The following is a 15,393-nucleotide window of genomic DNA, read 5'->3' as shown; positions in this document are numbered from 1 at the left end:
AGCTTCTTCTTTAATATTTCCCATTCTTTCTCAGGTCTTTTCTTATGGTCACCACGTTCTTGCAGTGGCCTGGTGTAATGTTAAGCTCTCTCTATACAGCTTGAGCATTTTCGTGGACTTACTTGTTGAAGAATGCTGGTTCTGCTTTCTTGCAGCGCTGATGTCTTCTGCTAGCACCGGACACTTCTCCGAAGATTTCACTGCTAGGAAGGGGAAATTTTCACTCTCTTGCTCTTTCTCTTCTTATTTAAAAATATTGGAATATCGTTCAATGCACCAGAACTTACTTATTTCCACTTTGATGTTCTTTTTCCATTGTGTTTTGGTTTGCCTTTAATCTAGTTATCATTAAAAGTACACTCGCTTATTTCCACAACTAAACTTTGTGACGAAAGCCCACACATTACCAGGCACCCAGAATCAGTTAATTACACCTTTTTGAACACAATTAATACATAAGCTTTTATCGTGGCTGACTATCCACGTCCAGTCCACGTACTCTCAACAGCAGTTCAACGTCTAATAAACAGTCACTATTTCGAGTCTCTCCATTTGTTTTTTAACAATACAATGTTACATTACTCTTTGCAGCCAGCCATGGAGCTTCCAGGCCACACTGAACACTTGCGAGCACTGACGAATTATCTCCTTTCCAGTTTTGCCTGCACAAACAATAAATGGGTGCAGTATCCCATGCTCATCCTTATGCCCTGCTTTAAAGTAACGCATGTTCAAAATGGCTGGAACACAAGGGTCTCCAGACTTTCGTAAAATTCTGGGGGCAGTACAATTGTCTGGCAGTTGTGCTTGTTAGGTATTTGAAATGGCAAACTGGTTCTGATTTCATCAATTCCAAATGAAAGTTCAAGATTGTTCCTTCCCTACTGATGGTAATTTCTATGGTCTTGGTGTCTTGTCTTCAGTCCAAAATTGTTGAACATACTGTTCCATTCTGTTAGCTCAGTTTCTGTTTCTTCCTGTAGCAGAACCTTGTCAATGAATGTGGGGGCTGGATTCATTGCCCATTTCCTAGATAGATTTCGTAATCTTGTCTATGCTTATTTCACAGAGACTGGGTGGTAAATACAAAATTAGCCATTTATTTTCAAAGTGTTGGCAGGTATCATTTTGTGCCATTACAACGATAAAAATGACAAAACTTCTAAACTTTGAAGTCCCATAAAATGGAAACTGAGAGAGATAAAGTGCTAAAATTTGACGTGCTTGCTTACATTTATAGGTAGAACAAATAAGCTAAATTTTATCCAAATCTTAGGTGATGGATGACATGCCAAGAGTGAATTAATGTGAAATGACACTAAACTAGAGTATCAGTAATACATCTGCCTTATTTGAAACCGGAATTATTACATTCTTCTTTGGGTATAAGGGTATTTCTCCTGTCCCATATATTAGATATACCAAGAGGAATAATTTTATCATGGCTTGCTCCCCCAAGGATCTCAGTAATTCTGAGGGGCTGTCATCTACTCCTAAATTTTGTTTCGCCTTTGGTCCTTTGTATAGTATTAAGTGCTTTTCACAGTGTCACAGATTCCATCTCATCTTCACCTACTTCCTCTTCCCTTTCCATTGCATTGTCTCAAAGTTCATTTCCCCCCTATAGCCCTTTTACCTATTCTTTGCACCTTCCACCTTTCCCTTCTTTTCTTAGATCTGGCTTGCTATGTAAAAGGTCAAGGAAGTTGAAACATCAATTTCTCACTAGAATAAGGACCATACTTGCATCAGGAAATATGGCAACTTGAATCATCTTGGACTTTTCAAGAGATTGTAACCATGTCAGAAAATAGTCTATTTCCATGGAGAGTTTCTGGACCAACCCATGGTCTGTCTGTCAGGAAGTAGAGGCATATCAATTTACTTTTAAATTATTTATGTTATGAGAGCTAGTGTGAAATTAGACTTGGAGGGACTTCACTTATACTCTCCTTTATTTATCCTCCACTTCACCCACTCTTCTTCCACAATAATGAAGAACTGTGTTTGTTGGCAGTTTCTGTGATGTGTTGTTAGGATCACTTGTGAAATATTGTGTATTCTATGTGTCTGTGAAAAAATGCTTAACAACTTGTGTCCCATATGTGGTAAACTTCTAGCTGCATATTTTGTAAAACAAACAGGGGTTAAAAAATCAAACTAATAATCACCTCAATTCTTTCCTGGTTTTGAAAGCTGCAACTTTTATTGCAAAAACTAAATAGCTTTTGCTATTCCTTTAAGTTTCATTTTTAAAGTTTGTTTTAGGGCAGCTGTGTACATTTATTTTCAGATTGCGAAGTTGTCAAATGTTTACAGGAACTCATGTGATGGAAGGCAGTGGTAGGATGTTGGTAACTGCTGTTGGAGTGAATTCTCAGGCTGGAATAATTGTCAAATTACTGGGAGCTGCCGCAGATGAAGACGTGCAGGGAAAGAACAAGAAGAAGAAGAAGGAGGAGGAAGAAGTGGAGGGGGAGGAAAGTAAAAAATCAGAAGGTGACTTTGTTCATTTTCCTCCTAGTTATATTTTTTACTGTTGCCCTTGCTCATTCTGAATTACAGTTTCCAGGAACATATTTTGAAGATTCTACAACAATATGACTTAGGCTGTAATACTCAAGGTGTACCCACTCAATTCTGTGACTTCTAATGATGTTACAATGTTTGCAAGTACATACTCTTTGACCCCTCACTATTTTGCCTTGACAATGAAGCCTCTTTCATTCATTTCACTTCTGTTGATTACTGTCAGTAATGTTGAACGAGTCAAAGTGTACGTTAACAGAGGAGGCAGCGGCCAGAAACTAATTCTGTAAACAGTACTACCAGTAAACTATCAATATGCAGCTGTAAGCTGTCTTTAACATAATAAAGTTAGTAGGAAACATGTTACTATTAAACATGCTTCTACTTCCTAACCTGTGATAAATGATTGATTGTTTTATTGGCCTGTTTCATCATTTTTATATGTAGATACAAATCGATTGGGTAAGTCAGTCATTATGAGATGAGACAACATGAGTTAATGTGCTGATTGTAAAGTCTATATGTACTAAAATGTACATAAGTTTACATACATAACAAATTGTAAGAAAATGTATACATACAGGTAACTATATTTTTGCTCATCTTAAGAACTTAAAATAGTTATTCTAGTTAAAAGAAAAAAAACATTTTTACAATTCCTACAGCATTGTGTTGATCATAGTTTACATCATTATCTCTCCTTTGTACAAAAGAAACAAATTATACTAAGTCATAATACTCTTCTTATGAATCAACAACAATTAATCTTATTATATTAATTAAACAAGGAAAATGAGGTTTATAGTTTATGCAGCATCTTCATGACCATAGTTTGCAACTTCTTTGTATAAAACTTCAAGTTTAAAAATTAGAAGATATGTATAAATCTGTATGACATACACTAATACTGATTACATTACTGACCAAAGTATTCAGGAGGAACTCTAGCAGATTATAGATTCTGTATAGTTTGGGATTGTATACATTTATCACCATGCCAGTTTAAAATTCCTTAAATCTTTTTGTTTCTTAATGTGTTGTAGTAACTTCTTGTAAAGTCTTTTTTCCGCCCCTAGTAGAGTCCCATCTCGCCTAACTTTTGTTTTTGCATATTCACTATGCAGCTTCGTTTTCTGGGGTGTATTCTACACTGAAGCGCCAAAGAAACTAGTATAGACATGTGTATTAAAATACAGAGATGTGTAAACAGGCAGAATATGGGGCTGCAGTCAGCAACAAGTGTCTGGTGCAGTTGGTAGATTGGTTACTACTGCTACAGTGGCAGGTTACCAAGATGTGAGTGAGTTTGAATGTGGTGTTGTAACTGGCACATGAGCAATGTGACACAGCATCTCCAAGGTAGCAATGAAGTGGGGATTTTGCCATATGACCATTTCACAAGTGTACCACGAATATCAGGAATCTGGTAAAACGTCAAATCTCTGACATCGCTGTGGCTGGAAGAAGATCCTGCAAGAACGAGACCAACGACGACTCAAGAGAATCATTCAGTGTGACAGAAGTGCAACTCTTTTACAAACTGCTGCAGATTTCAATCCCTGCAGGATTCATGGTGCCAATTCCCTCCAGCTGGGCCATCAACAAGTTTCAGCCTGTGAACTGTTCAAAGAAACATCATCAGTATGGGATTTCAGAGCTGAAGGCCCACTCGTGTACCCTTGATGACTGCACAACACAAAGCATTACGCCTGACTGAGGCGCTTCAATACTGACATTGGACTGTTGATGTCTGGAAACATATTGCCTGGTCGGACAAGTCTAGTTTCAAATTGTATCGAGCTGATGGATGTCTATGGATATGGAGACAACCTGATGAATTCATGGACCCTGTGTATTAGGAGGAAACTATTCAAACTGGTGCAGGCTCTTTAGTGGTGTGGGGCATGTGCAGTTGGAGTGATATGGGACTCCTGATGCATCTAGATTTGACTGCGACAGGTGACACATACCTAAGCATTCTGTCTGATCACCTGCATCCATTCATGTCCACTGTGCAGTCTGACGGACTTTGACAATTCCAGCAGGACAATGTGGTGCCTCACATGTCCAGGATTGCTACAGAGTGGCTCCAGGAACACTCTTCTGCATTTAAACACTTCCTCTGGCCAACAAACTCCCCAGACACGAACATTATTGAGCATATCTGGGATGCCTTGCAACATGCTGTTCAGAAGAGATCTCCACCCCCTCGAACTCTTACAGATTTATGTACAGCCCTGCAGGATTCATGGTGTCAATTTCCACCAGCATTACTTAAAACACTGTTCCAGTCCATTCCATCTTGTACTGCGGCACTTTTGCCTTATCGTGGGGTCCCTACACAATATTAGGCAGATGTAGCAGTTTCTTTGAATCGTCTGTTTGCGAACTGTTTCAGTGTCATACACTAATTTGTCTAGAGTGTTAATTATTGTAATGAAATACGTAATTTCCCGGATGTGTAAAAGTTGGTGGAGCATTTCCAAGTTCTTAAATGGTCGCTTGCAGGAGCTTCTAGTAGTTACCTACCTTGAAATTACTTTTTGGACAATAAAGAACCTTGTTGTGGCAGGTGAGCTGCCCCAAAAAATTATGCCATGCCTGAAGAGTGATCCCACATGTGTACATATAAATATTTTTTGTTATTATTTATTGTGTTGTGCAGCCAGTAACAGTTTCCATGCAATAGCATGCTTTTTATCAGATTGTTGCATGCAGTTACAGGCTGTTAGAATAGGGGCCTGTTTGCAATGAACAATGCAATGTGTCATTTCAGCAAATGGAAATATTCCGTCTTTGAATCTGTATACTTAGAAAATTTATAGCTGTTGCTAATGAGTTTTGTTACTACATTTCCTTTAGATCTTGAGAAATTAACATCTTCCTTTGGTAGCACCTTGTTGGAGACGTCTGCACTCTAGTGGGGAACTCCAGAGAGGAGGAAAGGTCTGCATGAAAATTATTTCTGGGTATTGTTTTGTTACACTTAGGAAAATCTGGATTTTCAATTGCTGCTCAGGTTGTCTAAATTAATGGCTTGGGCACTGTGGGTAGCAATTTCATAGTTGCAGAACAATGATATTAACATTAAGTAGTACAGCCTACAAGAGAAAAGCAGGTGGTTGCTTCACTTCTATATTGGAACCATCTACACTCCTGGAAATTGAAATAAGAACACCGTGAATTCATTGTCCCAGGAAGGGGAAACTTTATTGACACATTCCTGGGGTCAGATACATCACATGATCACACTGACAGAACCACAGGCATATAGACACAGGCAACAAAGCATGAACAATGTCGGCACTAGTACAGTGTATATCCACCTTTCGCAGCAATGCAGGCTGCTATTCTCCCATGGAGACGATCGTAGAGATGCTGGATGTAGTCCTGTGGAATGGCTTGCCATGCCATTTCCACCTGGCGCCTCAGTTGGACCAGCGTTTGTGCTGGAAGTGCAGACCGCGTGAGACGACGCTTCATCCAGTCCCAAACATGCTCAATGGGGGACAGATCCGGAGATCTTGCTGGCCAGGGTAGTTGACTTACACCTTCTAGAGCATGTTGGGTGGCACGGGATACATGCGGACGTGCATTGTCCTGTTGGAACAGCAAGTTCCCTTGCCGGTCTAGGAATGGTAGAATGATGAGTTCGATGACGGTTTGGATGTACCGTGCACTATTCAGTGTCCCCTCGACGATCACCAGAGGTGTACGGCCAGTGTAGGAGATCGCTCCCCACACCATGATGCCGGGTGTTGGCCCTGTGTGCCTCGGTCGTATGCAGTCCTGATTGTGGCGCTCACCTACACGGCGCCAAACACGCATACGACCATCATTGGCACCAAGGCAGAAGCGACTCTCATCGCTGAAGACGACACATCTCCATTCGTCCCTCCATTCACGCCTGTCGCGACACCACTGGAGGCGGGCTGCACGATGTTGGGTCGTGAGCGGAAGACGGCCTAACGGTGTGCGGGACCGTAGCCCAGCTTCATGGAGACGGTTACGAATGGTCCTCGCCGATACCCCAGGAGCAACAGTGTCCCTAATTTGCTGGGAAGTGGCGGTGCGGCCCCCTACGGCACTGCGTAGGATCCTACAGTCTTGGCGTGCATCCGTGCGTCGTTGCGGTCCGGTCCCAGGTCGACGGGCACGTGCACCTTCCGCCGATCACTGGCGACAACATCGATGTACTGTGGAGACCTCACGCCCCACGTGTTGAGCAATTCGGCGGTACGTCCACCCGGCCTCCCGCATGCCCACTATACGCCCTCGCTCAAAGTCCGTCAACTGCACATACGGTTCACGTCCACACTGTCGCGGCATGCTACCAGTGTTAAAGACTGCGATGGAGCTCCGTATGCCACGGCAAACTGGCTGACACTGACGACGGCGGTGCACAAATGCTGCGCAGCTAGCGCCATTCGACGGCCAACACCGCGGTTCCTGGTGTGTCCGCTGTGCCGTGCGTGTGATCATTGCTTGTACAGCCCTCTCGCAGTGTCCGGAGCAAGTATGGTGGGTCTGACACACCGGTGTCAATGTGTTCTTTTTTCCATTTCCAGGAGTGTATAAAGGAAGTTGATTGCATTGTCCACAGATAGTTAACAGAAGTTTTATTTAAGTGCATTTAGAGTTATATCAGTATTTACATATCTTTACATAATGTATTATAGTGAGAAGATATGTTGCAACAACTTGGTTTTATTTTTATTTATTTATTTATTTATTCAAAAATATTAGCATATTTGTGCAAGTTACAGTTTTGTGGAACTATAGTGTTAACTATCAGTTGAATATATTTTAACTGACAAGTGAAGATTTATTTTTATCATGTAGTGGCTGTGAAGTAATATAACTTACTTTTCAAGGACATTTAATGTCTCAATTTAATAGTATGATGTACACTGTTCAGTCGCATTAATGTGCCAACTTGACAAATTCCTGAATAACCACCTTTTGCAGTGTAGATCACTGTGAGACATCCAGGAACAGAGTCAGTAAGGATCCAGAAGGTACCGGCAGGAATTGGAGCCGTGCTGCACTCGGTTTCTCAGTTGAGGATCTGTGGTGCAAACAGCCTGATTGAGGTGGTCACACACATTTTTGACTGGGTTCAAATCAGGGTATCATGGTGACCAGGGGAGTACATTAAACTTATCCTCGTGCTCTTCGAACCACGCATGTACATAATGAGCTGTGTGACATATTGCATTGTCCTACTGGTACATGCCATTGTGGCAAGATGAAGCAAACTGTAGGGGTGGAGATGACCCCAAGGATAGAGGCATGCTTCTATTGATCCATTGTGCCTTCCAGAATGGTGAAATGACCCAGGGAATGTCACTAAAACATTCTGTAGACCATAATACTCCCTCTTCTGTGCTGGACCCTCCAGATGAACCAACAGCCATCTGTCCATGGGGAATACAATGTGACCCACCTGAAAAGGCCACCTGTCGTCCAGTCGTGGTAATGACATGCAAATTGTAGCCTTCATAAGTGATGACAGCAGTCTGCACGGGTGCATGAACCACATGCCTGCTGTGGAGGCCCGTACGCAGTAGCGTTCACCGAATGTTTGTTGAGGAGACAGTGTCGATAGTCCATTGGTTCATCTGAGAAGTCAGTTAATTAACACATGTATGTCCATTTGCCCATAAGTGTCTCCACAGTCATTGTCCACATCTGTTCTGTATGGCCTGTAGTGCACCACAGTTGTCTCAGTCCCAGTTTTCGATAGTGCCATTTTGCAAAACACAGTATACTTTACGTACAAAGGCACATGAACAGATTTTTATTTTATTTCTAATTTTTTTTTTTAGTGATTTCAGTAATACCTCCTCCCTTGACTGGAAACCAATGCTCATGGCCTTCTGACAACTGCATTGTTTCCTGCAACCCCCTCCCCCCCCCCCCCCCCCCATATAATGTTATCTGTGAGTGATTATTGTATGTTGACTTCGAACATAGGCAGTGGTCAGATTAATGTGACTGGAACGTGTACATTAATCAGTAAACTCCAAAGTCCTTTAAAGGATCAAATGCCATGTATAAAACAGCTTCAAACATCTGAATACCTTATAAATGTGTTAATCTGTTAAGTATTTGGCACTATCCATCAAATCAAGAACATTTTTAGGAAAGAGCTGAAATTATGTTTAAAATTTTGTTGTAAAATGCTAATTGCTTTCAGTATGAAACAGTGGATGAATAATGCCTACATAATTTGTGCTTCATTTTAAGCAAAAGATATTTTTTCATCAATGTCAATGTTTAATGTCGTATCTCGTGTACTATAGGTTGCACAGAGAGATAATTTTGCAGGTACATTCAGTAGTATGTGTGTATATTGTCTGCAAAACCTGTTGTAAGTAGAGTTAATGGTAAAGAATCACTCAATTAAAACAACATGCCTGGTGGTGAATTTTAAGTTCATGAACATTTTCAGTTGGAGAAACTTGCATGTTGTTGTTGTTGTTGTTGTTGTTGTTGTTGCTGTGGTCTTCAGTCCTGAGACTAGTTTGATGCAGCTCTCCATGCTGCTCTATCCTGTGCAAGCTTCTTCATCTCCCAGTACGTACTGCAACCTACATCCTTCCGAATCTGCTCGGTGTATTCATCTCTTGGTCCCCCTCTATGATTTTTACCCTCCATGCCACCCTCCAATACTAAATTGGTGATCCCTTGATGCCTCAGAACATGTACTACCAACCAATCCCTTCTTCTAGTCAAGTTGTGCCACAAACTTCTCTTCTCCCCAATCCTATTCAACACCTTCTCACCGAGCGAGGTGGCGCAGTGGTTAGACACTGGACTCGCATTCGGGAGGATGACGGTTCAATCTCGCGTCCGGCCAATCTGATTTAGGTTTTTCGTGATTGCCCTAAATTACTCCAGGCAAATGCCGGGATGATTGCTCTGAAAGGGCACGGCCGAATTCCTTCCCCATCCTTCCCTAATCCGATGAGACCGATGACCACGCTGTCTGGTCTCCTTCCCAAAACAACCAACCACCTAACACCTCATTAGTTATGTGATGTACCCATCTAATCTTGAGCATTCTTCTGTAGCATCACATTTCGAAAGCTTCTATTCTCTTCTTGTCTACACTATTTATCATCCATGTTTCACTTCCATACATGGCTACACTTCATACAAATACTTTCAAAAACGAATTCCTGACATTTAAATCTATACTGGATGTTAACAAATTTCTCTTCTTCAGAAACGCTTTCCTTGCCATTGCCAGTCTACATTTTATATCCTCTCTACTTCGACCATCATCAGTTATTTTGCCCCCCAAATAGCAAAACTCCTTTACTACTTTAAGTGTCTCATTTCCTAATCTAATACCCTCAGTATCACCTGACTTAATTCGACTACATTCCATTATCCTCGTTTTGCTTTTGTTGACGTTCATCTTATACCCTCCTTTCGAGACACTATCCATTCCGGTCAACTGCCCTTCGAAGTCCTTTGCTGTCTCTGACAGAATTACAATGTCATCAGCGAACCTCAAAGTTTTTATTTCTTCTCCATGGATTTTAATACCTACCCCGAATTTTTCTTTTGTTTCCTTCACTGCTTCCTCAATATGCAGATTCAATAACATCGCGGAGAGGCTACAACCCTGTCTCATTCCCTTCCCAACCACTGCTTCACTTTCTTGGCCCTCAGCTCTTATAACTGCCATTTGGTTTCTATTCAAATTGTAAATAGCCTTTCGCTCCCTATATTTTACCCCTGCTACCATCAGAATTTGAAAGAGAGTATTCCAATCAACATTGTCAAAAGCTTTCTCTAAGTCTACAAATGCTAGAAATGTAGGTTTGCCTTTTCTTAATCTAGCTTCTAAGATAAGTCGTAGGGTCAGTATTGCCTCACGTGTTCCGATATTTGTGCGGAATCCAAACTGATCTTCCCCTAGGTCAGCTTCTACTAGTTTTTCCATTCGTCTGTAAAGAATCCGCGTTAGTATTTTGCAGCCGTGACTTATTAAACTGATAGTTTAGTAATTTTCACATCTGTCAACACCTGCTTTCTTTGGGCTTGGAATAATTATATTCTTCTTGAAGTCTGAGGGTATTTCACCTGTCTCATACATTTTGCTCACCAGATGGTAGAGTTTTGTCAGGACTGGCTCTCCCAAGGCTGTCAGTAGTTCTAATGGAATGTTGTCTACTCCCGGGGCCTTGTTTCGACTCAGGTCTTTCAGTGCTCTGTCAAACGATTCACACAGTATCATATCACCCATTTTATCTTCATCTACATCCTCCTCCATTTCCATAATATTGTCCTCAAGTACATCGCCCTTGTATAGACCCTCTATATACTCCTTCCACCTTTCTGTTTTCCCTTCTTTGCTTAGAACTGGGTTTCCATCTGAGCTCTTGATGTTCATGCAAGTGGTTCTCTTTTCTCCAAAGGTCTCTTTAACTTTCCTGTAGGCAGTATCTATCTTACCCCTAGTGAGATAAGCCTCTACATCCTTACATTTATCCTCTAGCCATCTCTGCTTAGCCATTTTGCACCTCCTGTCGATCTCATTTTTGAGACGTTTGTATTCCTTTTTGCCTGCCTCATTTACTGCATTTTTATATTTTCTCCTTTCATCAATTAAATTCAATATTTCTTCTGTTACCCAAGGATTTCTACTAGCCCTCGTCTTTGTACCTACTTGATCCTCTGCTGCCTTCACTACTTCATCCCTCAAAGCTACCCATTCTTCTTCTACTGTATTTCTTTCCCCCATTCTTGTCAGTTGTTCCCTTAAGCTCTCCCTGAAACTCTGTGCAACCTCTGATTTAGTCAGTTTATCCAGGCCCCATCTCCTTAAATTCCCACCTTGTTGCAGTTTCTTCAGTTTTAATCTACAGTTCATAACCAATAGATTGTGGTCAGAGTCCACATCTGCCCCTGGAAATTAAGTTGTGCTCTGTGCAAAATTCTACCAGGCGGTTTCCTCTTTCGTTTCTTAGCCCCAATCGATATTCACCTACTACATTTCCTTCTCTCCCTTATCGTACTACCGAATTCCACTCACCCATGACTATTAAATTTTCATCTCCCTTCACTATCTGAATGATTTCTTTTATTTCGTCATACATTTCTTCAATTTTTTTGTCATCTGCAGAGCTAGTTGGCATATAAACTTGTACCACTGTAGTAGGTGTGGGCTTCGTGTCTATCTTTGCCATAGTAATGTGTCCACTGTGCTGTTTGTAGTAGCTTACCCGCATTCCAATTTTTTTATTCATTATTACACCTACTCCTGCATTACTTTCATAAAGGTTTGAAATTATGTGTAATGTTAGTTGGAAGATGCTAATAGCTCTCTTTCTTAAATGCTGGATGTATAATAAGTAATTTGCGCATCACATTTTGTAGTACCTTGAGACATGTACACAGTTTCTAACTGTAATCCTTGATTGTATTAAACCTTTTAAATAAGATTATATCTCTTGGTGAGTTAATTTTGACAGCATTTTAGATTTTTAAATTCAGCCAATAAGTACATGAAGCGTAACTAATAATGTAAATAATTAATGAATGATTAATAGTAATTTTTAATTAATCAATAACATAATCAGATTTTTGTCGCCCGTGGAAGCCATTAGACAGGCCTCCTGCAACAGATCAATAAACCATGAACTGGATTATCCTTTTGGTAATATAGATAGGCACTTAAAATCAATTAAACTGCAAATACAAATCATGTAAATTTAATCTCTGTGAATAATTTTAATTTTTTCTCATAACCAAATTTCATTGTGAGTAGTATTTAAGCTTAAAAGCTGGAATGTTAGTACTGTTTCAATGTAGGATATTGTAATACAACATACATGGCAAAAGAAGGTGCCTATTTCTCTGCTTTGCTGGGTCCATCTATAAATGAATGTGATTGCACTGTCCACAGATAATTACTGTTAGGTTGTGTTTCATGCCTCAGTTTCAAGCTTTCTCTCAATATTATTTCTTCCTTATTAGAAGCTACATCAAAAATCTACATTCTCAATTAATTCTGGTTGAGTGGAGATACTTTTTATTGTTCAGGTATACATATGTAAAAAAACATGAAGCAGTTCATTGTCATGCTTATCTAATATTTTAGTTAAGCATGACGATATAAATATAAATGTTTTTCTTTCTCTTGCAACATTTTTTCTTTGGTAATCTGTCTTTTGTAATCCAATTTTTCTCTCTTCTATTCCATTGTCTTATTTGACACTGTTGCTGAAATAAATTTCCTCTTCCTCGTGTTCTAGTGTGAGACGTTTTTTAATTTTTAGCTCCTCCTTAACAGGTTCACAGAAGGTAGAAGTGCAGTTTCAGATGTATTTTGTCCACCTGCATTAGCAATCATGTGTTTCTCTTTGTTGGATCAGGCTGGCCTGTTTGTCATAAACTCCGTTAAAAACTGCACCTGTTTCTTTGTATCTCTCCTTAAGGTCACCTCTTGTTATAATTATGCAGTTTCATCCACGTGGCTTTCACTGATGAACCTGTAACGGCTTATTTCTTTTCCACTTAGTGGGCATCAGATGATTCCTATGCAAGTATTGCCTATGACTTGATCATGAGTGACAGAATTGCTGCTAACTTCAAAACTTTTTATTTATGTATTTCAAGTTCTGTAGATCCTTATGAGCATATAACACTGGATATAGAATGGGTCAAATTTTTACAAATTATTGTTTAGTGCACAAATACATTTTCTTATCACACAAATAACAGGAACAGATTTAGCTAACACACAACTTTATATATGTGTTATCATACTTGACTTCTGAATGAATATACAGTTATACATACGAGGGGCATTTGAAAAGTCAGTGCAAAGTCCGAGAGATTGCACCACTGGTGTGTATCAAGGTCATGTTTAGTTAGTAGCACCTTTGGAAAGAACGCACACCAAGTTTCAGCCATATTGGTTTATTTCTTTGTGTTTGGCATTCGTGTGAATCAAGGAAGTTGAGTGATTGTCGAAAAATGGTGAAAAACAATTTCGTGTGGTGAATAAACATTACTCTATGAAAAGCAAAATGCCTCAAGAGACTACAGAGAAGCTTGATAACATTACGGTGATTCTGCACCTCTGATCAGAACTGTTTAAAAGTGGTTTCAAAATTTTCAGAGTGGCCATAAGGGTACAAATGATGCTGAACGTTCTGGACACCCTGTGGAGGTTATGACTCCAGAAATCATTGACAAAATCCATGATATGGTGATAGATGACAGAAGAGTTAAGGTGTGTGAGATTGCTAGTGCTGTGAGAATATCAAATGAATGGGTACATAATATTTTGCATAAACATTTGGACATGAGAAAGCTATCTGCAAGATGTGTTCCACAAATGCTCATGCTTGACCAAAAACAGAATCGTGTGAAGTATTGCAAGGGTGGTTTGCAGCTGTTCAGGGAGAATCGGCATGGCTTTAAGTGTTGTTTCGTCACTGTGGATGAATCATGGATACATTGCTATACTCCTGAGATCAAACAACAATCTAAACAAGGGAGAATCTGTGCCAAAAAAGGCAAAGACCATTCCTTCGGCTGGAAAGATTATGGCGAATGTCTTTTGGGATACGCAAGGGGTAATTGTCATCGACTATCTGGAAAAGGGTAAAACTATTACAGGTGCATATTATTCATCATTATTGGACCGTTCAAAAATTGAGGTGCAAGAAAAACACTGGCTATTGGACCGCAAAAAAAAGTCCTTTTCCATCTCGACAATGCACCAGCACACATCTCAGCAGTTGTGGTCACAAAATTATTGGAAATAGGATTCCAACTCATTTCACATCCCCCTATTCTCCAGACTTAGCTCCCTCAGACTACTATTTGTGGTGAGCCTGATATAGCCACACACTGTTTTATATTAAAAGATAGGCTTACCTATAGGAGACAATCTGATTAGACCAAAATGAAATCATTGGGCAAATATGAATGAACAGAATCAACAAACTTTGGTCCACATCGTCCATACAATGGCTGTCTTGTACTAGTTTTAGTAAATATATGGCAACTTTTATATTCCATTTTGCTCTATAAAAGTATCACTGTATACTACAGTGTGTTTCTGAGTAGCTGAATGCGATGTAACGTGCTTGAGAATGCGAGAAGAAATTTCCTAAGAACCTTTTTATGCCATACATTCATTCCAACCACATAATGGCTTGGTCAGTGACGACGCATTCACATCTAAATTGTAGCAGTGCATGTTACAATGATAGAAAGCACCTGAAAGTAAAATTTTCAGAAATGGTAATGCTTACTGAAGGTCAATACTGATTCCTGAAATCTGATAAATGTAATTTTATGCTCATTCTGTGCCAGCTTTTAAAGTAACTCCATGTTTTCCAGCTTTGTCTAAGTGAATGTTGTGTTCAGTTTCTGATTCCAGCTTTGTTGTACATTGCTTTCTACATCTGCATCTGCATCTACGTACATCCTCCACAAGCCACCATATGGTGTTTGGCAGTGGGTACCCTGTATCACCATTAGTCGTTTCCTTTCCTTTTCCACTTGCAGATAGAGGGAGGGAAAAACAACTATCTATTTGCCTCTGTATGAGTCCTAATTTCTCGTGTCCTGTTTTTGTGGTCCTTATGCAAAATGTATGTTGACGGCAGTAGGATCTTTCTGCAGTCAGCTTCAAATGCTGTTTTTTAAATTTTCTCAGTAGTATTTCTTGTAAAGAACTTTTCCTTCCCTCCAGGGATTCCCCTTTGAGTTCCTGAAACATCTCCATAACACTTTCATGTTTCAACAAGTACAACCTGTTTGTACTTGCCACTAATTTTACAAGTGTCTTTTCAGATAACATGAAAATGAAGATTTAAATTTGCTTTAAAG

General features: G+C 40.0%; 1 protein-coding gene across 1 annotated transcript in view; it reads left to right on the top strand.

Annotated features, from left to right (window-relative positions):
• The window catches only part of LOC126295032 (plasma membrane calcium-transporting ATPase 2-like), a 606,942-nt gene that overhangs the window by 152,600 nt on the left and 438,949 nt on the right, over positions 1–15,393 (top strand). The window contains exon 6 of the mRNA XM_049987282.1: positions 2,320–2,499. Coding sequence (XP_049843239.1) covers positions 2,320–2,499 — 180 coding nt within the window. The remainder of the gene's footprint in view (positions 1–2,319; positions 2,500–15,393) is intronic.

Source organism: Schistocerca gregaria, chromosome 11, assembly GCF_023897955.1.
Source record: "Schistocerca gregaria isolate iqSchGreg1 chromosome 11, iqSchGreg1.2, whole genome shotgun sequence".
Lineage (NCBI taxonomy): Eukaryota > Metazoa > Arthropoda > Insecta > Orthoptera > Acrididae > Schistocerca > Schistocerca gregaria.
This window is presented reverse-complemented; position numbering and strand designations above follow the sequence as displayed.